General features: G+C 38.9%; 1 protein-coding gene across 3 annotated transcripts in view; it reads left to right on the plus strand.

The window, feature by feature from the left end:
• The first annotated feature begins 2,138 nt into the window (after positions 1–2,138).
• LOC107043217 (nephrin) overlaps positions 2,139–26,722 on the plus strand; it is a 70,849-nt gene continuing 46,265 nt past the window's right edge. For 2 of the 3 annotated variants that reach the window (XM_015264601.1, XM_015264603.1), the window contains exons 1-2: positions 2,139–2,570; positions 4,485–4,871. In XM_015264601.1, the coding sequence (XP_015120087.1) occupies positions 4,808–4,871 (64 nt within the window). In that variant the 5' untranslated portion in view covers positions 2,139–2,570; positions 4,485–4,807. Of the gene's footprint in view, positions 2,571–3,815; positions 4,872–26,722 lie in introns of those variants that run through there. The other variant, XM_015264602.1, reaches the window with a different exon arrangement.

A 26,722-nucleotide genomic window follows, 5' to 3' on the forward strand; every position in this document is an offset into this window, starting at 1 on the left:
CTCTCTCTCTCTCTCTCTCCACTGTTTGATAATCGAGTAGTTCGTCCCCCTCCCCCTTCGATTATTCATCAGAATTTCAACTCTGATTCAGCGCTCTTTATAGACTACTCTATAACCGATCGGTTCTTCACGGCTGCAGCTGTCGATGAGCCACAAAGCAATCTGTTACAGTATAATTTTATGGGTTCTATGCACTCATTCGTTCAGAGCCATATAATCGTGGTTTACATCAAACATCCCATGTAGGATTGACTCGTCTGTGAGTCCAAGGCGGAGACGAGAAACGACAATGAATGGGCTAATCAACTGGCGTCAATCCATGGCTCGCTATATAACTGAGGAGGTGGAGCTATACCTTTACGTCATCCACTAATTAATCCAGGACTATGCCTTGGCATATCCAATACCGCCGGATCGTGCTGGCTCGGAGGGAGTGTATTACAAATTTCTTCCTCGAATACATACCATGTTTTACGCCTTCTTTATAACACGATGAAAGTAATAAAATAAAATAAATAAATAGCGTTGGTTCATCTAGCCCAAATATTTTACCTTGACTATTATTTTACTCTCTGAACAATCTACCCAAGTATTCCCCCCTCCCCCCCTTTTTAACCATCAAATTCTACAGCCCCCATTCTGCGGCAACATAAAGGTCCAATCAAGTGTCAAATTTCATTTGATCGACTGAACAAATCCAATTCACACTAATTCCGATTCAGTGTGGTCGAACTCAATTTAGCCATGGTGGTATTCACATTAAGAGAAAACTATTCTCATTGAAAGCATGACCTCTCGCTGGGGTTTCAACAATGCTGAAGCTTTTTGATGTTCAAGTGTCAAGTCTCTCTTCATTAACGAAAAAAAAAAGAATAAAAACGAGATTAATTCGGCAATTACGCATCAGTATAGAAAGCAGTGGTCACTGGCCACATGCACATACAAGAGCCACTGTGAGCTTAATACGCTTTTCGTTGCGTGCAATGCAGCTGCGAAATTGTCGGAAACAAAGGGGCATCGTCCATGAGCCTGCTGTAGAACGAGCTTCCTCACTCAAGGATATTATAACCATGTACGTAAAACCTCCGGAAACCAACCATTCCATTCTGTTCTCTGATTCTGTGTTCCACCCCGGTTGCATTCGAAATATGCAATTAGTCGTGTGCCTGCTTTTTCCCACAATTTATCGATTAACGGGTAATTAATGATCCTCATCGCTCGATGGTCGCTATTTTATTCAATACACCTCTAGCCTGAGTGGTGCATTAAATATTGAAAATGCAACTATTTCATCTGCTGTTGGAAGCTGCTGGAAAAATTCTTGAGGTTATTGGTGTTGACATAATGATTGTGCAGTGAATTTAATCAGAGAGATGGAAAGAATGAAGATTGATGACAATTCTAGTTGGTGGGATAAACAAAAAACAGCTTATTTTGAAGAATAAATTTGTTCTGGTCTCCTTAATGTGCTGCTCTCGTCTCAGATTTATTAATCGGACGGTATCCCCACCGCGCGTTAAGCGAGCGAGCGTGCGCATGTTCTTGCACTGAAGCAGAGGAGGAATATACATGCCCGAGGGGGACCACACCGAGGCTGATACGCGTTAATGAAAATATACGCGGCACACGCTCCCTTCTGGATATAGGCTTATCAAAATAAAGTCGTGTCGAAATATTCCACATCATTCCATATAAAATATGTTTGATGTTCTCTCATCGGTAGTGGTAGGCTTGTATTTCGATTAATATCCATTTGTTGTTTTCAATGAGTATACAAATAATTTTAAAAAAATTTCTCGCCCGGCTGGGAGCGAAATTATAATCATTATTATATATTCTATAAATCAGAGAGCAAATGTGAAACATCATGATAATTAATATTGTACCAAATGAGGAAAGAGGGGTCGCGATCATTCGTGAAGTAAATGATATTCATTTTAACAGTGAACTCATCAACGTTAATTCTGAACATAAAGACAGGGTCGTCGTAGTGGCTGACACTGGATATAATACATTGGGGTTGGGTGAAGAGGGAGGGAACGGCAGGCGTCGCGACGCCGTTCGGGACCGAACAGAACTATTTCCAGGCGCTACACCGCGCCAGTATCGAACACGCGACCGTGGCGAGCGTACGTGTACCTTAATGCGCACTATTTGCTGTATCGTTATCACGCACGCTGCACATTTTTTTCTCGTTTTTACTTTTTGCGGGACACTAATCTTTTGATTGATTTATCATCATCATTTGAACATTGAACTTGATTAATACATTTCATATAACATTTCTCAAGGATTAATAATATACAACTTGAATTATTCTACGTGTACTTGGGACTGTTCTCTAGGAATTTTGAATGTGTGTGACGACTTCCGAGGAATTCATTGAAATTTTGATGAACCAAAAGTGAAAATAAAAATCAATAAAAATATAAAACAAATAAATACATTTTGCAGCAATAACTGGAGAAAAAAAGTGATTAATTTGTTATTTTTCATTAAGTTTTTAACTGGAGAAGGAAAAAATTTTTTTTTTGCAAATCCACCTGAATGCTTCATCGAGTACATATAGGGTATGTTATAGTTTGGCTTGACTAAACCAATCGCGTGTGTGACTCTCGGTGGCTCGCTGCGAGATTTTTCATCACGCCAGCACGGCAACCCCCCCGCCCGTCTCTCTTACACACCCCTGTGCGCTCCTGGCCCGGGGACGGATGGTCCAATTTTCTACGTGACGTTGTTGCGACCACGTCAAATAACTTACTGCAAAAATCGTCACTGGTAGACAAACTCGAAATTTATTCTGTCAGTGGACGAGTATCAACGATACTATACAATACACTTGCACTTGATAAATGCTTGTCTGCATTTTTTGCAGCATATTCCCAGTGATTTGATTTTACATCACGTATAAATTTTCTTTCAAATCATGGCGAGAAAACAATTTTCCATTTATTTCCTCGGGGGTGTCGTTGTTTCTCGTTTTCAACATGAAAATCCATATTATTGTTCATCTGTCGATAATAATGAATGAATTAATGATTGAATGAGTAAATGATTGTCCGAAATTCAATACCGCGTTCTCATAGTAGAATAGCACATTTATATTTACAAAATTAACACTGAGGACACAATTTTTGAGTAGAAATTTCATTTCAAGAAGAACAATCAATCACTGGCAGCTTTATTTAATTATGTTACGATGGGGTGTGTCCGCAAGTTTTTCTAAATAAACTTGCGTTCATTTCAACATGACAGGCTGAAAAACATGAGTTTTTACATAGTGACAAGGGAAAAAATGCTGGGAATAATGGCAGTTCTATTTAATGGACATATCTACACAACTTTTCCAATAGTTAAACCATGTGTTAAATTGCCCAGGCAAGTGATTCAACTTCTCCATTGAATATCTTCATTTCCTTTTTTCCCTTTTTACTGGGAAAAATGGATTTTTATAAATGAAAGAGTCGAACCTTTTATTCCTCTTAAATTGACATGATTCCTGGGTTATAACATATAATATAGTAGCATATTCAGCCCAATCAGAAGTTTTCGTAGATATTGACACGCCTTGTCCATGTGCCGTAAATACGTGAAACATGAACAGTGCATAAAAAGAGAAAAGAAAACAATTCACAATTTCACTGAAAATTCAACTCGAGCGAATTTTGTGTTCCAATGTGATCACAAACGGGTATGAAAAAAATTTGGGACCTTCTAGAACACTATTTATCCTTTGAGTTAATAATTTCACTCTATGGCATGTGATATTCCATTCTTGTGACATTATCATTGAAAAGAGATGGAATGAGTTTTTTTTTGCTCATTTAGGAAAGGTTTCCAGGTTTTTCCTTTTCCTCTTTCGTTTTTTCTCAATAAGAATCGTTAAGGGTCCATTCACGTTGAATCTCTATGAGACACGAAGACTGAGGAGGACACGAGAACGCAAGAAAACGTGATCTCAATTTTCTTCCTTTCAGTGAGGCACGTGCTCACCAAAAGTTTTCTGCGTTTTCGTCGTTTGTTGAATCTTTTAAGTGGACCAGTGTATGTATCCGCCGAGTCATATACATATATGTACGAGGTATAAATGAGGGGACGACAGGGGGTTAGTTGCAGTGCCGGAGAAGAATCTCCAAAGCCAACACACCAGAAGTCAAAACTTTTCATTGGGGATAGGGAATAGCTATAGTTGTTCAGCCAAGTACCGTTTACCTTTCAGCTACTTTTTACCATTTTCATTCTTATTTTCATTTCTCCTCTGTTTGTCCTATCAAAGTCGTGTGTGAGTCTTAGTGATTTCGGGACTGCACATGCACCTGGGCTTTTAACTCTGTTCAAACATGCAATACCAGCGTCAAGATACAGCCAAAGCGTTTCATTTATTTCTCCAAAGTGCATCAACTTTTACTATCCACATTTGAAAACTTTAATTTATAATTTACATATAAATACATGTCAATTGTTTTTCTTTTATCAATATAAAGGACTCTGTGGTAGCTGAGTAGCATTAGTCTTCAAGTTTAAAGGACAATAATAATCAACAAATATCTCATGTAATGGGAAACGTGCAAATAAACGTGCGGGAGAGGATCAAAAGTGGTGTGTAAACTAAAGACTTTGTGTTTCGTAAGCGAACGGAAAGTCTCAAGTGACCGCGAGGAACCATTGAAATTCATAGGTGCTCTCAAGAGCAGATACTGCCTTGTCAGTGTGAAAAAGACTAATAATAACAATAATAATAGTTATAATAATAATAATAATAATAAAATCTAGTAGAAGAGCGATAAAATCGTATTAAGAAGGAGAAATGAGGTATCATCCGGCGGCAGTGACAATTCTCATCATATTTTTTGGAAGTGTACGAGCACAAGGTCAGTTTCTAAAAATATTAATCAACTAATTGATGCAAATCCTTTCAAGCTCAGTATTGTAAAGGTGTCTTTATATTATGATTCACACATGTGCCACCAGCTGCAGACAATAATCACCGTGTGTCACTGAATTACTCCGTATTTATCAGAGGTGCAACTTGAAGCATATTTTATCATTTAACATTCGATTATATTCTCTCGAGGGTACATTGTCCCACCAATTATATCATTTCCGCAATTCGCACATGATCCTTGGCTTTGGACTTAATCAAGGAATTGTGCCCTCCTCTTTCATTATTCAAAGATAGAACAAATGTTTGAGCAATGATTGCTTCATTTCTTCCGTAGTTTAAATATTACACACACAGAGAGCATTCTTTTATACATCCAGGTCTGACGACTGATGGAATGAAGTGAATGCAAGTACAGTAAAAAAAAAAACGCTGTGGGGAAAGTCTTACTAAAGGTAAAATAGGATTGACAAGTGGAAAGAAGCTTTTCCCTGCTTCAAGTATTCAACTCGATGTGTAGCCTCTTTTAAACGTTCTACGTCCGCACTCCATCGTAGGGAGTTCTTTTTGGTACAATATATAACCACTCGAGTTCGCACTTGTGGCACGCCCGATTTATGCTGTTCATTCCAACAATCGGCTCCGAATGCGTCAGACGAAATGTTATTTAACCATTACTATACAATTCAACCTCTTGGTCATTCGATCTGTAGCGCTATTATTATTTAGAATTGATATAGAATTGTAAAAATACAAAGCCCTTTTCATCAAACATCCAAGCAGCTCTCCCAGCAGCTCAAGTTGTTCATTCATTCAGCTTATTTTGTGACTAGTTGGAGGATCACCACCATCTTTTCGATGTAGATAACACCACCATCTTCTGATGTAATGCTCGACAACTTTTCGTTTCAGCATTGCAAATTGTCTAGCAAGACTCCTCCTCCGCGGTAGCCATCAACTCCGTCTCGATTTACTCGTTTTTCGCCGAGAAATAAAAGCTTTTCCTCTCTACGTAATGCGAATTTTTCTTCTTTTCTACAAATTTACATGCAACTCAGTCACTGAAGGAAACAAGGAGAAAAAAAATGATGTATTTTAGCTGTTTCATTTCGCTCAACTGTAGTTAATGAGAAAATTCTTAATGACGTGAGTTGAAGACAGGAAACCATCAGGTGCTTCGATTCTTGAGGTAGTATCATTGAGAAATTCTACTTTTTTCAACTGCCGCCTCGAGGAGATGAGCATGCTTTGCCCCCTATCTGCGCTTGTCCAAAGTATTCGACTAATTAAATTCCTCGCGATTCTCGACTTGCCACGTAACGTTAAAGAGAGACAGAGACCAGAAGAACAGTTGATCGTAGCCCGTACCAATCCTAGGCATCTCCTAGTGTAATCTCATTGTTCTCTTTTCCAGGAGTACACATACGTATAGCGGCCACTTTCGACGAGAAATCGACGTGAAACTTGTCTCATTCGTCCTCGTGACGTCCATTTCCGTCCGGGCGAAACAGCCAGTACATATAGTTCCTGAGCCATAAATTTACGAGTTGGCTTCGCCGCTACTCTTCCACCAACGGCGAATATCCCGTTCAACTTTTCTCGTCCTTTGTGCAAGACACATTTAGCCGCTTGTAACTAATGGAAATGTTTCAACAATTTTACCCCCCTTTTTTTATCCCTAAAATTTAATAATTCGTTATTCTGTTGGAAACTATGATTGATTATACTTGAAATTTTTTTTTCCGTAGAGATGATGATAGAATGCTCAAAAGTGGATGTAAATTATGAGACGTGTAGGGTGAGGTTGTGTATTTGTCAAAAATATTTCTGTATTGTTTCCATTAATAAAACTCGAAAAAGAAAGTAAATCTAGAGGGCCTACAAAGTACTTTGCGGTGACCCAGAACGTGAAATCTCCAAGCCGTAACGCCTCCCCGGGGGTATCTCAAAGCCGATAGGACTGTAAAGGGGTATTACTGTTGTTTTCTTCTCCTTGTCTGCTTCTATATAAGCTTTCATACCATCTCCATTTTTATCCGTCTACTCGCACACATGTGTATTCGACAGAGAATGGTGTATTTTTTCCATTGCCATTTACAAGGTTTCCATAATTTTTTAGAAAAAAAAAACAAAAAAAACAAAACAAAATTTGTACTACAATTTTCGTTTCATTATTTTTCTACCATTGCATGATACAATGGAAATGCAGGGGGCAAAAAAGTGCGCACTTCCAATTGTACCTAGAGTTTGATGAATATTGAATGGAGAGTTTGAACGGAAATATGATTGTACCCCAGTACCTTTCTCTCCACTATGGCAATTGTCGTATGGTTGGTTTGTTCAGCAATAGAAATCGTGCGCATAAGGTTGTTGGGATTCAATTACGAAGAGCTTTTCCACGATACCATTGTATGACCACTTCGATTTGTCTTTTCCATTCTCTTCTTCCCTGCTGACAATTCTTCTTTTATATCTACAATATTTCGCTGAAGCTTTTTCTCTAATACGTTCTTGAGGTTTGAAATCGCTTCCCTGATATGATTGATTTCCATCCAGTTCTCTTATATTTTCGAATTTCCTCTATTCTATTGATGGAGATATCAAATTACCCTCGTTTTTCGTAACAACAATTGAAACAATAATAAAATCATTCTTGATAAGCTGATTTGGTGATAGTAAATTTGAATTCTACAATGACTGGGTTTTTTGTCTGGCATTCGGTTTTTTTCTTTTCATCAATTCTCACGAGACGATCGAGGTTTTGGTATTGACGTGGCCGTTGACACGCGATATGTACTCTCGAATCCTTACCCACCATCGATCGACACAACACTGTGCACATGTAGTTGGACAAATGTTGGATCCAATGTGTGAGCTGATAGACAGCTGAATTCCCCGAAGAATTTGTCTGGTTGAAATATATACAGTGGATGGATATAGGTGTAAGAGCTGAGGAAATGGAGAAACCCTATGAACACGTAAAGTGTGAACTGGTTGTCCTCCACTGGTGGTGTTCCCGCAAGTGGGAATACATAATAGATATCGAGAAACAAGGGGGAGGAGAAAGAGCGAAATAGGGGAGGAGAGAGGCAACAGCACTAGCAAGAGTGGGCCGTGATCATACATTCGTGAAATCATAACGATCCGTAGAACCTGCGGCGTTCGACATTGCTCTTGGGGATTTTCCCCCCTCATCCCCGTGTAATTAAGCTGTTTGTATTGTATGGGTGCCTGGGTCCATACTACCAGAGAGCCCCGGCCCCCATTCTTCCTCGCTGCCTCACTCGCCTTAGTGCGGGTGCGCCTATCCTGCGGCTCTAAATGCTCTCCGTATTATTCGTCGACTTGCCCAGCCAAATAATGGGGTGGCTCATGGCAGCCTTCTCCTTCCGTTGCCAACACCTCGTTTAATTCCCATTAAATACGTGTACATATGCCAACTAAGCCACTCGTTCAACACAAAAAAAAATCATCATTAATATACTGGCCCAATTATGTGTGAGAAAAAAAAACAATTTGATGTATATTTATTGCAAATGAAAGAGGGAGGGCGGTCCGCCAATTAGAGTTTTAAATCAATCAGTTCATTAATTACATTTATTCTTCTTGTTTCAATTCAGAATTATTAATTACATTGAATAACAACATTACATGATGCTATTTATACATTAGTGGTAATTGAGATGATGATAGTGTCGAGAAAATTGAGAGGAAGATCGCGGACGTGGAATGATATTCAGAGCTCTTCTATGCAGTAGGTCGTTGAGGCGCGAATTGTTCGGACACTGCAATCGTTGCTGTAGAGTTGCCAAGGATTAGTGATTAATTCTGCCAGTAGTTCAGTAGCAATGTAACTGGCCATTTGGTTTGGGCGCGGTGGTTAACTTTGTGGCATTGCTGATGGGCTACCAGTTTCAATGAATACAGCTGACCAACGTAATGCCCATTGGTTTCGATATAGCTTTATGCCGTAAATAGTAATGTAAAACCAAATAAACATCCAGCGTCCCATGCAGTTTAACGTTTTATGGGCATGAATAATTTTTTACAATTGGAAATTTTCCAACAAAAGATCAAATTTGTTCATTTATTTTTCTTATATTTTTTGTACTTTTTCAAAAAATTCCAATTCGGTTACTAAAGCTGATTTTGTTGATTTTTGATAGTACCGATGAATGTCCGAAGGATAAGTTTTAGATTCACTTCATTACATTTACGATATCGTAAATTGATAATTAGGCTTCTCTGGTAAAATTGATTTTGTTCAGAGGATGCTCAAGCCACTTTGGTTCTTCGATGGCCTGCTCTGGTTCCTAAATGGGCGACCTCACTCTGCTGTAAGGGCTAACAGACAAGGGAGTAGCTTCTACCAGTGAATCAATGGTGATTTAATTAAAGATTATACCCTAACGAGAATTGAGCCACGTCTTTCAATATAAAGTGGCCTAGGGGCATTTTTCATCATAATTACATCTGCTATGAGCCGGAATGATCATTCACATTTCATTATGCTTCGTCAAGTTGAAAAGAAGAAATAATCTCTTTAAATAATAATCAAATAAACCAGCTAGATATTAGAGAGACTATAAGACTCCGCTATTTTGTGGTTGGTATTCCAGCTACGATTTTACCAGTTTTCCAACCAATGTATCTCCATTAGACCGCCAAATCGGAAAAGTTTGCTGCACACCGGGCTTTGCAGGCGAGCGCGAGAGAGAATAAAAGCCCAAGCCCGAGATTAGAGTGGAAAGATTGGAGTGAGGTGCGCGCAGCGGGTCTCTCTTGCTTGCATTGTATGGAGAGAGGGGGGTAGGGGGAAAAAATAAAGCAAAAAGATGGAGAAAACGTGGAAAAAGAAATCAGGAGGAAACAGGAAAACTCGTACAATTACATTATGCTAAAAATATAATTACATTTAGCTACACATGTATTAAACGTAGGAAATTTATGAAAAACTATTTTCCTTTTCACGGTCATGAGAGGTAAAACGTAGTTATTTAAAGCGAGATACATTCTAAAGGAAGAACAAGATTTATTACTCTATTTTTATTAATTTTTTTCATTTAAATGCCAAGTTTAAATAAAATGCAATTGCGAGTCAACTGTAATGGTCATATTCATCTAAATTTCATGCAGCATCCCCTCAGATAATACCATTAATATTCAATAGTTTTTATACGTGCTGTGATATGTGAGTGTGGAGACAAGAAGGCCAAGCAAGGAGATGTTGAGAGCACGTGCCACTGTCGAAGGTCGAGTGGTGTGTGATCACGAGGCCATCATACGAGAGAGCGACCCTACTTTGCACGGCTTGGCTCATCCGACATCCAAGCGCTCCTTATACTATCGTGTTCCTCTTCCGTTCCAACTTGTCTGTTTCTTCTATCAAAGTATATTCTCCATTGGCCCTCTCTTTTCTCAACAAGTTCCGCGGATATAGAAAATCGCCTTCACCAACTCACGAAGCAATAAGACGATGGGGGGTGGCACCTGTTTCCAAGTGTTATGAGAACTCTCTTGGTTGTGCCACTGTCTAACTCGTATATGTGCCCTAATGTCGAGAGACCACACACGCACACTATCGCCAAGTATTCGCATTTTTTTTTTCGTCTTTCGTTTTTATTCAAGTGTTCCAGCGACACTGGTGCAATGCTTGCCACACTTGCCACTGGAACTTCCATTACCACCCCCTTATATTCTGCACCTTATCCTCCTCCTGCTCCTCCTTCTCTCTTTCTCCAATTCTCCAATTCTCCAATTCTCCCATTCCTTGAGGCTGTGTAGATGAGGATGGGCATCTGTTCACAGATGTCGCTTAGGGGGAAATTCTGGCTTTTTGCCGACACACCCCGTTTCTCTTGGTCGTATTGGACAGGTATACCAGTGCTAACAGAAGGTAGAAAACATTCTCAGAGGGTGAAACGGCATCACACCGTGTCCACAGTGATTTTATCTCCAATTCAATTCAATTTTTCTTTTGTTTGATGCAGCAAATACTTTGACCAATTATCGGGCTAAATTTGCTCTTTCATCGGTTTTCATGATAAATTAACGAGTGATTAATCATTTTTTTTGCTCCATTTGTAATTCAATTATCATCAATTGGCCATGACAAATTGATTTAATTGAAAAGTTATTTCCAATTGAAGGAACTAAAAGGATTAATAGCAATGAATGAACGTTATAGTTATTTCTTTCAGTTATCTATGATTTTCTTATGATTTATCTATATTTTTGTTACAGGGATCCCGCGAACATTTTTGGCTAGGCCTTTCCGAGGAGGTTGGTTCGTTTGTTTGGTTTAAAGAAAAAAAATAGGATATATAGCCTGTAGTATTTTTTCTCTATCAACCTCTCTATCTATCTTTCAATATTATTTTCGTATCAATTCACACGCTGTCTATCTGTACAAACTGAAATTTTATCTCAACAATTCACTAATTATTCACCAAGTGCTAAATATAATCGAATGAGACATGATTTATTAACTCGATTAATGTAAGAATATAACACAGTACTGAAATACTAATTCAAACATTAAATCTGAGCCAGATAATTTTGAATTTAATTTTTTTTTCAACCCAAGCGTATATCCCCATTTTACTATAGATGAAATGTAATAGTAATCACATGAATTAGAATTTCTATTCATTTGTTCTCTATTTTGGGGGGGAACAAATTCATTGGGAGCGAGAGAGTATAAAAAATCTCAACGATTCAAGGGATTCGTGAAATTTTCTTGAGCACTCTTATAGAGGGGTGAGTGTGTGTATCTAGCCATCAAGAGCTACCGTGACATCGACCCCCCTATCGTTTCCCTTTGGATGCTCAACAGATATAGCCTACCTGTCGATATAATCTCATCGTAAAGAATCTGACATAGGCGCGTACGAGGGTGTGGAAATTGAGTGTCAGAAATATCATTGGGTAGCGGAGGCGGGGGAGAAGGGTCTTTATGATTTTCATATAATTCTTCCATCATACGAATGGCAATAAGAAAAAGAAAATCACATTCTCCATTTGGCTTTGATATGAAGGCTATTACGATGAATATGGAATGTAAAAAGTCATATGAAGGGTGAAAATAGAGTTGATAAAATTTTCCATCACGTAAAACTTCACTTGATTGAATGAACCCCGGATAAAGCTTTTCGTTGATGTACGAAAAAGGGAGCTGTCAGCCGCCTAACTGTTAAGACCAGAATAATGGAGCGTTGCATAATATTAAACGTCGTCAAATAACCCTGGGGCGTCAGTATTAATTGTCGAGTTGGCTTTATGATTCAAGATGAGGCGGGTGCGCGCCCACAACTAGAGCATCCCCCTTCTCAATCCATCTCGGTTATTCTCCCTACACTTTTCACTTTATCCCATACACATTTTCAGCTCTCCTTATAATTTTCAGCCTCTGCCAAAATTAATCCATCTACAGTGCTGTATGCCAGTATGAGGATTCACGTTGATTCTTTAAACGAGCAGAAAATTTAAACGAAAAATTACCATAACGTTTGTGAATCAACGTTAAAATGAAAATGATTTTTTTTCCTTTTTCTAAAATTGCATTATTAAACGTATATGGCGAAAAATGTCTGCCCTTTTTTTTACAGTCACATTAATTTTCCTACTTTTTGATGGCGTTAGCTTCAAAAAGGTATACGTGTATGCGAATTTGATGCAACATCAGAGGAAGAACAAATTAGAGCAAGATATATTGCATTTGGTGGATATATGTATATACGAGAAAGATAAAAAGAAAATGAGATGTAGGAATGACCTGGATGAGAAAGGCAGATTTATTCATTCGTGAGGAACAAAATTTCACGCGCAACACCTGCGTCCCTCACCCTGTCAGTAGGAATACTGAGTCCCACAATTTCCCTCCCGCCCCTCATACTCCTCTTTTTCCATGTTGCCCTTGGGTGAAGTGATCTCGTTCTATACGCGCGACTGAACGTTTGCCCTCTGGCGATCCTCTCTCTGAGTTCGGCTAGTTGCCCATTCCAACGTTGGGACACGAACTTTCTCGATGAAAACTGCATTATCCGAGTTCTCGTAACTGTCCAACTCGACGTTAAACCTCATACACATATATACCACCCTATATAATGCCCATAACTGTCCGCGTTGTCTCTAGCGATGTAATATAACGTGTGTGTCACCTCCTTTGCGTGCTTTTCTTGTTTATTAAATAACATCAGATGCAATGTTTGAGTTGAGAATATCGATTTGTATTATTCTTTCGTCGTGCAATAATCCACTGTCCGGAAGCTGATGTGACTAAAGCATTGGGGTTCACAATTTTTTTTTAGTTACCATTTATTGTTGCGAGTGTGAAATAGGAAATAGCCCGAATTTCTGTTTAATAAATAGCTTCTAGGAAATGGACGTAATCTTATTAGATCCGTTTAGCTCTAAATTCACCTTCCTGAAATGTCAATTTTCCTCATTAATCAAGCACTCAGAGCCCCGTATAATGTTCAAAAGTACTCGACCCGCCAGTAGGGTCAGATAAGAATAATCATTCGAAAAAGATTGCTGAAATCCAATAAGTTATTCCTGGACTCGTCTCCGAGTTTTACGCGCAAGCTATTCTATGAATAATTGAAATTTAGTATTAAAGTTCTCTACGATGATACACTCGACTCCCTGGCACATCTCAAAGATACTCTTAATAGATATAACTATTTGATTAATGTAACATAGGAGTTTTAATGGAAATTATTGCACTGCTTTTATAACCACTATTCACTACCAGCACTCGCATAATATATAGGTACATGAATAGAGAATTTTTTGTTGACATTACCAGTGAGTTTCGTGCTGCATGAACGTATACGTGATTCCATTTGCAATACCAAGCTCACGATCAGTGCCGTTCAGACTCCAATCTTATCCATCAACTTGAATTGCTCATCAAAATTTACAATCTCATGAATTATCTCAATAGTCATTTATACAAGTATTTGTCAAATCAAACTCGGTTTTGTTTTTTCAATTCGCATTTGTACCGATAAATTGTGAAGAAGACAGTGTTAACACTCAATCGACTTTAGAAAATTCGTAATAGAATTTTTCACCAGCACAATTTTTAAACTGTACACTCGAGTGTTATGAAAAAGAGGGTACGCTCTACGGAGGAAAGGGGTGCTATACCTAAACGTGTTCTCTACCTTACTCCGGAAATGAGAACGAAAGGTAGGAAATAGCATCATAAAATTGAACGCCTCTCTGGGAATAAGGAAAGGAAAAAAATCGAGAAAGGAGAATAAAGAGAGAGAGGGAGAGAGAGAGAGAGAAGAGATTGTGGAGAGCAATCGTAAAAAAATTCCACACAGGGATGAACAAACAGGAAGGATTCTAACGTCGTATAATAGCGATTTCTATGTCACGTCAGCCATTCTGGCACCGTGAGCGGTGGCTCATTGAAACTTTGACAATTTCTCATAGTTTAATGAAACGGATACATTGAAGGCCGATCTGTGTTGCTATATTGCTTGCTACAACGGAATCAATTATTCATAACTGTATATAACCCTTATTGTATTTCCCATGTGCCAATGTAACATACCTACAAGTCGATAAGTGTTTTCCAGTGGCACATTATTGGTGTATGAATGCACAACGGTTATTTGTGGGCTCCGACGATCAACTGCCAGAAATGTGGGGCTGTGATAAGTAGAACATGCAGGTCACTTGTTATGCAATTTTTTGCATTGAAAGAGTTATTGAGTGCTACTATAAATACGTTGAACATCTCTAAAAGAGGAGAATAATTGAGAAATTATGTCGCGAATTAACCGAGTGAGAGATTTGTTATTCTAATGCCCGCATTTTAAATGCCAACAAAAATCAACAATCATTACGGAAAGAGAAATAGATCTGAGAGAGATCTGTAGCTATAGAGTCAACGAAAAGTTTTCCATGGCCCAAGCTCGGGGCTACCGATATTCCGCGGTCGGTTGGGAAGCCACGATAAACTTTCTATTTACAAGTGCGATCGGCCTCATCTGCGGGCCGAGCTTTGGTCACATTTGCTGCATAGTATCAAATGTATAGATTTAGATTTCATAATAAATGTACATCAATACTGTACACGGGAGATGCAATTGAAGAAAATCCAATGTCCAGGTATTATGATTTACACATGTTAGGATTGCAAACGATTCGTGTGTAAATGTCAGCGATTCTGCTTCTGTATGAGTGTAAATAGTATAGAAACGAAAAAACATTCAATCAAACATATCCATTCAATGGTTTTTCATTCTCATCTGCTAGAATTGGCAAATATTTACTCAATTCAGTGTGCCATTGAGCATAAGTATTCTGATTTATTGGATTTGCATATTTATTCCCAATACGCTACGATTCACAATTTAAAAACTTTCGTACCATTGTGCAAATAAATTTCCGCAAATATTGAAGAAACTGGTTTTAATTGAATCAAAAATAAAAAACGTTTTTGCATGTGACAGATAGCGGAATTTCATTGTAAAATGTGTATACATTAATAGAATTGCCATCCCTCCCGAGTTAACAAGTATTACAGAGAAATGGAGGGAAATAGATCCCATGGATTAGCAGCTCGTGGACGTAGTGCGCAACTGTTGAAGCAATGGGGGAGACAGTGATCCCAGCTGTAAATCGTTTCTCGGTTACGAACCGCGACAGAACCCGCGAACACATTAACCAAAAGTCCCACCTATAGTTACCAGGGTTGTAGCCTCTGTCCGTTGGGAGTTACTGCTGGGGAGCAGCGAAACCCTTCTCTATACCTCTGTTTTTCACATTATCCCGAGAAATCTCCCCCAAGAATACAACTGTGAAGACACATTCCCGTCTGAAAAGGAAAAAAAGGCTTTTATTAAGCAGTACGTGAAAAGCTCACTTTAATTACGGAAAAATATTTTTCAGCGATGACAAATGGAGAAATTGCACTAGAAGTTGGAGTTAACGTAGTATGGAGGGTCATATGAACGAAAAAGAATTGTAATGTGTGTGCTTTGGGTGTGTATTTGTGAGCACAGGCGAGAATGGGTGGAACTCTACCCGATACCATAGTAAATCAATTAGTCTGCATTGTAAATAAATCACCGTTTTACAACTCTACCGAGTCATTTCAAGCGACATTCGTAGGAAATTTATTGAGGCTTTTGCGTCCGTTTTTCGATGCCCATACGATTGAAAATGACGCGTGTGCGCCACATCACCTAGGGATTTAAACAATTGCCCGGCTCATACCACTTTTTGCAGGTGCACGCACTATATTTTAAAGCATCTATTTTTTGCTGAATAAAGGAGGAAAAAAATGAGTGGGCCAAGGGAGAATATATATATTTGGAGAGAGTACAATCACATTAGTACACTGAGAGAAAAATCTGAAGTTGGATTTACAATAAGAAAATAGTTGAGGCATTTTGGTGAACGGTACGATTTTTTTTTGTATGCAGCACATAACATTATAGTAACTTGACAAGCGTAATTTTTGCAAATCAAAATGCAGTTAAACTAACCAAAGTTCAAAAGTAACCACGGCAAATCTATCGTGAGGAGAACTATAAAATAGTTGCAATGACTACATTCCATTGTAGTAATTACTTCTCCGGCCATAGTTACCGTAACCCATGAAAAATTGTTGAGGACTTTTTGACTATAATTCGATGGTGATGTGTATAGTCAGAAGAATTCTATTTTTCTCTCAGTGTAGAATATCCGATTGTAGCTGACAAAAGTAACATGAAACGGGCCAGAGAAGAGTGGTAAAATGATTCATTGATTATTCAAGTAATTTACGTATCAATCACTGTCAAACAAGAGATGGGATAGAAAGAGAGAAAGCCACTTGATGGAGGTGAGCCGGGTGTCGTTGATAGAGCTAGGCGCTTCAACAAACGATGGCACATTGTTTTTTAACGAGTCGCACGTCGGCGTTCAAACCATTTACCAGTTTCATCTCTCGACATATCACACAAAAGTAGAGACAGAAAAGTATTTTCAGTGAATGCATTCACTTAACGTAAAAACCCCGTCTCCATTTGACGATGGAACATATAATATTCATACTATTATAAAAAATGTCAGCCGAGTTAACGTGAATGCCAATATTGATGGCACATTGACAGAATGTGTGACGTATATATTTTTTTTTTCATTTGGATAAGACAATGTATGTGTGTTATGCACTCCTGATTATTTTCTCAATCTTGGCTTCATCCCCAGTTTAAAGTGATTAATGATAATACGTATAATCTCAGTAAAGCCAATTAATTAATCCCTAATCAACGTTAACCGTTATTTTGATGTCACTATAACAGTATCCTCGATAAAATAATGCATTTCTCTCATCCCCATTCCACCCTTCATATTCTGTTGTTCCTCTATCGTCCCTAGCCTGTTCTCTCCATCGTTACGATCGATAGAATATACAGAGATCTAGTGGATAACACCTGAGCAAATTTGCATTCGCCTCGTAACTTTTCCCGATAACGCCCGAACGATCGGCCGCGAGAACCATGCTGAAAATACTGGGCAAAATCAATTTGCTGGCGCGCAAACGATGCGGTCCCTAGAGTTTTCTCGATAGCGTGAACCCCTCCACTGTTCACGCACGTTGTTTTTTTTCTTTTTTCATCTTTTTAAAATTTTGTCATCTCTCTTTTACTCTCCCCTCGTCTCTTTCATGTCATTTTTTTTGTATTTTCTCTCAATTTCATTTTTCTTACTTTTTTTTCCTATTCACTTTTTCTCTTTCTTTTTTAGCTTCTCGAATCACTATTTGCATATTTTCCGCGGCGTGTAACGCCAGACCCAGGGGCTCATCGGCAATCACGGAAAATAACACGGGAGCAATTTAATTTGCAGAGCCCTGCACGTTCAGCCAAATTTTTTATCTCTCTTTCTTCCCATCTCTTTACGCATTCTTCAAAAGTCCCAACGTTTGCGTCTTTCCGTAATCGCCTGGGATAGTCAGTTCTCGCCAATCATGGTTTAGTACGAAATGAAATTTAATTGACAGGCTGCGGAGTGAATGTAAAATGAATACTTTAATTGGGTGGCTTTTTCATGATACATTATTGGACGAGAGGATTTCCTTTATTGTGGAATATTTCTGAATATAATAAAAAAAGTATAGCCCACCCAAATCAAAGTCAGACTGATTCGCGTCTACCCACTTCGATGCTCGCGAACTAAGGCTCATACTGGTGCCAGAAGCATTTGCTTAAACAGCTGGGACCCAATCTCTATGCTAATCGAGCAGTTCGCGTCCGAAAAGTGCTTACGTACCTACTCCATGCGCTTGGTACTACTTGCTGCTGGCAACCTAGACCATAGGAGGGTACGATCATTGATAAGCACTGACTCTTCACATATTCTCACCAATCAGGGGTCTGCTGAAAAAAAAAGAAACCACTCAAACAGATTCTACTTGACACCCTCGAATCTTGGTGACACAATTTATTTTTTTTTCCTCCCCTTTCTCGTTCTCCCATTACATTTTTTCTTCTCACTCCGTGTCTCTCTGTCACCTGATTCCCCGAAGGGTACGGGCATTTTATTAAAGTATTCAAATTACCACGAACCCATCGGCATTTCGAAGCCGAGAGTACAATTATTTTTAAAGCACCATCCGGGGAGAGAAGCCCGCGAGCTTTCGCTATACCACCATCTCAACTGTTCCTTCTTCGGGTGGCACTCGACGAGTTTCTCCTTAAGACGCCCCCGGTGTCTTTTTCCATTATCCAGTCGTCGCGCGGGGCCGATCGGCCACAAGGAAAAACGTCTCTATTTCCACCCTTATTCTTCCTCTTCTCCTCCCTAACCAGAGACTCCCTTTTTTAACACTCCTTGGTGTCTCATACCCCAAGCTAGCTATCAGTGCTGTTTTATCGCACCTGCGTCGAAGCACACATCGGATAAGTGAGTTGACAAAAAACTCTGTAAAATGGCGAATATCGTGATTATTCAATTATACGTATTACTCACAAGGGAAATGTTGAAAAAAGATGATGATAATACTTTATATGGTGATGCCACAAGACAACACTTCAACGGAGCTGCAGCAAAGATAGCAGCTAGGCATCAGATGGTGACTGAGAAAAATTGTAAAGATGAAAAATATGGGGTATTGTTTCTCTTGCACTCCCTCTCTTTCTTGCCTCTTGCGGCATCACTAATAAGGACTATGTATCACTATATACTGTTAATTCACTTTACTACTATATAACATCGTAACTTAGAAGTTAAAGTTTATAACGACAGTAAAGACGCCAGAGCCGACGCTAATAACCAAACTGTTGATGTCTCGAAAATCCGAGCAAACAATAATAGTGGAAAATGAAAAATAGTAAATCTCTCAGTTGATGAATAAAACAGATTCGTATGAGCCGTTTGTCATTGATCTCGTCTCAATATGCCATTGGCGTAGTGTGGTCGTATCCAAGATGCGCTCGAGCGGTGACAAAATAAATGAAAGTCGTTTCCTTCATATATGTCACAGTAGTTTCTCGGCTCGAATACCCGAATCTCGGTGGGTTCTCGAGAACACCCTGCGGGTCAGTATAATACTGCCACCATTGGACCCAACCCTCATTCCTATATATCTATATATAAACATATATAGTAGAGAAAGCGAACGAAACTCGTACTTGTCTCTTTCTCTCTTACTGGGGGACACCCCAGAGGAAGATCGAGAATGGGGTATCACACAGTGGACACGATGAATTATTTAAGTTTCCATCCGGTACACGATGACCCTTCCCTCGCGTCTGCTCGTCTCTCACCCTTATTCTCCCTCTGTTCCTTCTCTCGGGGACCATGGTTTCGTTAGAATAATATGCTAAGCGTCGCGTAACCCACTGTATATGAAAGTTATGTATATAGCTATGTCCAGTGAAATTCTCTTTTCGCCCGATATAATAATATTTTTCCAACTAAATTTTTTTCCTGTTACTCTTGGGAATAAAGTTATGCTGTCACAGTTACATGATCGATGGCATTTCATATCTGAATATAATTGTGTTTGGGACATACCGCAATGGCAGAGTAACAATACCCAAGTTGAGATCGTGAAAACGAATCGTGAGTGGATGGTGGTAGATGTACAGTAGTTGCATGTTCACAGGAATAAGGTGGATTCTATCCAAAGTTATAACATGAACGGATTCACATGTACCTGGTATATATGTATCGAACAACTTGGGCGAAAAGTGGGCAATAGTGAAACATGAAAAGGAGAGTGAGTGGTTTACAAGTGAAAATTCCATTCAGTGTATCTTATTTATGGCCATTCAGCGGTAAAATCATTTGATCGTTCTTGATAAAATTCTATTTGTCACTGACTAGACGTAATGACTTGAAAAATCTATGGAGTTTGAATGTTCCAATCTATAAAATTTCCACAACTATAGTATTCAAACTATTATTCATGCTCTTCAATAATTCATCCAATATTAACTTGTTAAGCCAACAAGTAATGACAACTGGTGGAATACACTTCAGGCCCCCTCCGAATTTCATTATTCTAAAAGGTAGAGAATATCATCAAATGGGGGTGCAACAACTGCAACCCTAAGTACAATACCATTGGATTGTATTCAGCAATGTGTTCAACAATGACGGTATTGCGAATAAAATAGAAGGAGAAAAAAAAACAGTGAAACAAGCGAGAATAAACGCAGGAGGTGAAGCGAGTGGTAGACTTGCATTCTTTGGAGTACAGTATAAAGTGAAAAGAAAGAAAAAAGAAGAGAAATGCAAAGGAAGAAAGAAAGAACGGATAAGCGTTAGAGGGTGAGAGAGAGGGTTGAGATGATATGACCAAAGAGGCAAAAGAAAAAAGGTGGAGAGTGAGCCGCACACGGTGTGGCACGAGCGGCACACAAGAGGGGTGGAGTTGTTTGAAAGAATTGCCACTTTTAATCTGGCAGCTTTCGCCCCGTGTTAGGCGGAACCCGGGCGGAATAAAACGAAGTGGCAAGGTGAGGGACCGAAAGAATCAGACTGAAAGAGATAGATGGGTCGGGAGGACTAGCCGAGACTATGAAAAGGCAAAAAGAGAGTGAGACAAGAGTGAAGGCTAAGGGAAAATAGGTAGTGGTGAGTGATAGAGGAGGGCAGGGACGTAAAACCACTTTTTTATCCGTCTGATCCAACAGCGCCTCACCGCCTCAGATACAATAACACTATATCGCGCACCACATCTTTCCCTCTCATTCCCGCCAGCTTGCTTATATTTCACTTATTATTTCATTTTTTATTTCCCTCTTCACCCCTACAAAACTCCTCCGCATTATGTCGGTTACGGAGGAGAAAAAATACTCTCAAGATTAATGATTCTAGTGCTTGGGTTGGAATCTGTGTTGTGAATTGAAAAACATGGGATATGTTTAACATTGCGCGCGGAATCGATTGGTTGGAAATATAATTACAATTTTTATCCATCAGAAAATGTCTAATGGATACTAGATTGAATCCCCATGCAATACTAGAACGTATAAATTTCAAGAAATTTTCACCGATATCCAATATCCCAGTAGATTGTTTCGAACTTAACACGCCCTTCGTACCTTACAGAACGCTCCGCAATTTCATTCGGAGCTTTCTCGCACAGGTATATTCCTGGGTGCTTTTTTCTGCTATAATCACTATTTTAAGAGGTCGGATTCCTTCGAATTGCCACTGCGTGCCCGGTTAACGTAAGCCTCTTAGAATGAGTAGAACTTGTTTCCCCCCCCCCTTCCCCCCTCCCATTTTATTAAGAACAAAATGAATTTTTATATTTGTGAGAATTTTTGTGATTATATGTACATTACTTGTTAGAATAAGTCTCCATCTCGACGTTTTTGTAGTGGAAAAAGACGAGAGTGGACAGCCTCTGAAAACTTGCTCAGCACATTTTCACCTTTTTATTTGACGTTTTATCTATAATTAAACGGACGGGACAATGTCTTTATACTTAATTTTCACACTCGAAATGGGATAATCGAGAATACCCGATGTACTCAAAGAAGAGAGACCAGCAACCAAGCTCTGTAACAAGACAATTTGCCAGAAGGGGCTTAGGACTTTTTAAAGTCCCTCAGGATTGTTAGGCGGTAGAAATAAGTAGTAGTCAGTGGGACATAACTGAAACTAAGAATCGAGCAAAACTCAGAGCTCACCTTCCTTCTTGGATCGCAAATGTTTTCCTTTTCTCTTCCTACATAGAATAGTTCCACTCTTTTTTCTTTATTATTATTTTCTGAAGCCTGGTAGTCCAGTTTACTCTTGAAACTTTAATTCCAGACAGGAGGAGGGTCAAAAGTACGAGAGCTTTGGCGGTGTAGTGTGTGGTGAATGAGGCGTACATGGCACACACAGTGATAAAAGGATGGAAAACGACCTGAGCGCACCAGTGGAAAACCACTGGGTAGTCTGGAATATAGATATACTTTGCAATGCTGAAAACTCTCTTGTACACACAAAACAGCCTTAACACTTATTGCCCTTGTGCGCACGCCGATTAAAAACTAAAGAGGGAGCTGTACATTTGAACAATTTAATGTGTATTTCAACATTCAGTGGTTACAAAAATAAAAAACGAAAAAACGAAATGATATGATATTATGACAAATAGATTCATGGATGATCATATAACCAGTGAGTAATTGTCCAATTCCGTAAAGACAAATTTCCACTCCGAGGCGTGGGAAAAGTTGCCAAGTCCTCTGCTGCACCCTTTTCCCTATTCTTTTTTCTGATGGAAGTAATAAATATTTTTTCTTCACCCACATGCCGTCTATTGAAGAAGATACGTCTTCCAGGACGTAAAGCTTGCGCTTTCAGGTGGCCTAAGCCTCCACTTCAGGTTGAAATGTAAGACTGTAATCAGTGAATATATTTACGTTGAGAAAGTGGATAAAATGGCAAAGACGACTAGCGATTCATCTTGTCGGTGGTAGGGGGAGGGTGAGGGAGAGAGGGGGTGGATGAATATAATGTCAGAGGAAGAGGAGCAGGAATGTCGGATAGGATTTTCTGATGAAATCGTAGAAGAACATAAAGAGGCTGGAGGGGTAGGGAATACAGAGAGGATATGAGAAAGCACAAATTGGTTTAAAATATGGAGTCAAGGAGGTGAAAATTTTTGAACATGGCCAACTTCCAAATTACATGTCAGACAAATGCGAACCATGAAAAGTAAAATTTATTCAGAGCTTTCGTTACCTGAAACCAAAAGTATTATGGATATTCCTTACTCTGCTCCCAACCTATCCTCGCCAGACGGACGTAATTCAAGCGCTGTTCTCAGCGTTTAAAAGTTTATTCTCTCTCCCTCTTCATACTTCCTTCCTCTTTATAACCACCTGAGCACCATACCATCTGTACATATGTACAGGTGTATGTGCTCACTATCACCTCCCTTTATGCCTTTTTTCACTCCATATCCATCTTTCACCACCGAATTCGAATTTTAGATACAAGAATGGAATGCATTAATAAAAAACAGAAACGACGAACAAAATCACCGGCTTCATCTGCCACATGCACAGAGGAATGAAACCGTTGCGCCGTATTCTTTCACAATGTTCTCCTTGGTATCCTCACATTTCCGGTTTTAAATATAGACTCAAGCCTCTAGTTCGCAAATTGACTCAAAACTTTGTGAATGTTTATTTTCTTTGAATATATAATTTGCTTTTTTTCCCTAGATGTCTCATTTCCGGTTGAATTTTTCATATTTCGTCTTAAAATATTCATTGTCGTTGGATAAAAATTGTCATATTTAATCTTCTATCATAATGGCCTTATTATTCACAAAACGATGAGTTGTTCGGAAAGAAAACTACCCAAAACATGAAAATCCCGGTGTGCGCGTGGTGAACAGGCTAGATTCACAAGGATTCTCGGGGGGTCATCCTTGAACGGGACTATACACTTCCCGAAGCGGGCTACTCGAGTAATCGGATTGTGGACGCCGGGATACATTCGCTGGGATTGTGCAGCAATTCATTTGTCTCTGCCTTTCCATCTCCCTTTTCTTTCTATTTTTTTTCCGTTGTTTTAATTCTTTTCCACTCACCCGTTCTATATTCATATAAACAGTTATACACGAGTGGATAGGATTGGTAATATTTCATCCTCCACTCTAGTAATTATACGGGCAATGCTGATATAAAATTACTTTCTCATGGGTGAATTCATGAACAAGAATTACACAACGCAATCAAGATCGATCGTCACTATTCAATTAGATGATTTACTCGGAATTAAAGAGTGCCTTTCTGCGGAGTGCTATTTCTAATTTCATTAAATGACATTTGCTCATAAGTCAAATATACGTAACACATTTTTTTTTCAATTTATAAATATATTTAACGCATACATTCATTTCCACGCAGGTCAAGGCCCGTATTCATCAGTCTAGTGGGTAAAAAATGTAAGGGGAGAAGAAAATGACACGTAAAAAAATCTGGTGGTAATATCTTTCGGATAATCCTTCGCTAGGAGTGATTCAGGCCAGGAATCTTTAATCTCCGTCGAAAGAAAATCAGAATGAATGAGAGGCGTAGGGAGAAAAAAAAGTATTAAGCGTCGGAGAGATAGTGAAATGAAAGAGAGAAAAATCATGTTTCCGTACGGGAATCGAACGTCAAATGGGAGGAATATATCTGTCAGTGTTAGATACAACCCTATGATCGCCGTGTTGGTATATGTAAATGCACATGTCTACTGCGCTCACTATACTGGTACTTGGGACACAGCATACAGGATTCAAGTTTCCAGTCAGCCAGACTATTCGACAGTGAACATATCGATCAGACGAATCATTTCTACAGCGGTGCATACTACAAACGCTTCTCTAGAGTGCACAAAGTACATGTACATCTCCCATTACACTGTCCATTTTTACGAATTAAAAGGAAATTGAGAAAAATCCTAATTAGATATCTTTCACCATCCTCCATTTTATCATTCTATTTCCATTGATCCAAAGTATACCATAACGGCCTCATAATTTTTCCGTTTCAACGAGTCCTCCAATTAGCAGTAATTGTATTGCTCAATTAACATCGCCAATTCCCATTTTATTCGTTCTATTTTATAACTCTATCGGATGCAATGGCATCAATATTTTCACTCTCCGAAATATTCGACCAGAATAAACATGACAGATAAAAAAAAACTACGTATATGGTATTTTTTGTTAATCTCAGTTTAACCATTTCAACTTTTTTGGAAAGCTCATTGCATCCACAATGTCATTTAATTCGAGGATTTGCAATTTTATTATCCAAACTGAGTTTGGTCATTTACACAGATGTTTAAATTTCATGAAATCGGCCACCACCGACTGAAAAAGATTAGCCAGTGATTCTCAGTCTCTTGCACAAAAAAATTATCAAGTATACATTGATGTAAATGAGAGGCATGTTTGAAGACAAGCTACTTTGATGTTGCAGTTGAGTGATACGACGATTGTATACATCTGGCTCGAGAGCATTTTCCCTTGACCGAATCTTGGTGACCCGAAATAGCAACAAAAGTTTCAATCGTGGTTTCATGTTCACATTTTTCCCTCAACAATTTTTATCCATTGCACGAGAATTCCTACTTTCCACAAACAGTAGAGAGGAAGGCTTAGATAAAAAAAAAGTGAACCTCTTGAACAGATCTACTTTGCCACTTTCCGTACCTCTCTTTTCCTTTATACTCTTTATACCACCGCAGCTCTCTCGACGCCGTTAAATTTAAAACCAAGTGCATTATCGGGTAATTTAGGGCACGCGAGGGTAGTCAACCTACGATATCAAGCAACTACCAAGCACTTGGGAGATGTTCTAAAGAGGTTATTATTATTATTATTATTATTATTATTATTATTATTATTCTCATCGCAGATATAATCGTTGATACAATCAGTGTAAAAGTTGAATTGCGGAAGAAAAAAATCAGTTGGTAGTGCTGAATGAAAACAATCACATACCCGAACATTTCATCTTCACTACAAAAATTCGGCTCTTAGGAGGGCTCTTAAACTAAGATCTAAGACTATAAGACTGGAAAAAAATCATAAAATAAGATATATTTCGGATCTTTTGACGGCGTCTTATGAAAATTAAGATACTGAAGGGGTCTTAACCAGGAATAAGATCTATTTCGTATCTTAAATTATAAGATCCGAAATGTAAGATTCAAGTGGAATCTGAGTTTAAGATTCTCAAGGTGGTTTAAGTAGAGTGAGGTCTAAGATGCTGGGAAAAAATGAGATGCACGCAAAATTAAGATGTAAAATCTAAGACCATTTCCGAGTCTTACCATTGAGTCCATTCAGTACTCAATAAATACATAAGGGGGGGGTGGAATTATTGTTGATATTAAATTGTTTAACATAATTGTTGGTGTGGCGTCGGGAGGAGCAGGGGTGGGGGGGTGGAAAGGGTTATAGCCAAATAATAATATGAGTCCAGAGTTGTCGGCGGGAGGGGGAGGGGGCGAAAGGGTAAAAGTGAAATAATGATGATTTTTTTTTTTATTCAAATTTTGGCGTGATTGGCGGGATGACGGGGGGGGGGAAGGGATTAGAGCTTTAGAGATTAGGTCCTATCTCCAGTTCTAATTGTCCTAGCTCATTTTTCTCTCCTGGAGATTGAACCTGAGCTCATTCCCCACAACTTTTGTTATGGGCAAATTGATGTGTGACCAAAATTGACGGAGATATGGCCAAAAAACCAAAATTGTCCAAATTCAATCAGAAATCCTGTCGTGAGGAGGGCCCTATGGACGTTGGGGACCAACGGGCCCCGTTTCTGAATTCCATTGAGGTTACTTAACATAAAGAAACGATCCCCGCCGGTTTTGGGG

The sequence above is a fragment of the Diachasma alloeum genome, unplaced genomic scaffold, assembly GCF_001412515.2.
Source record: "Diachasma alloeum isolate Michigan unplaced genomic scaffold, Dall2.0 Dall_scaffold_00557, whole genome shotgun sequence".
Lineage (NCBI taxonomy): Eukaryota > Metazoa > Arthropoda > Insecta > Hymenoptera > Braconidae > Diachasma > Diachasma alloeum.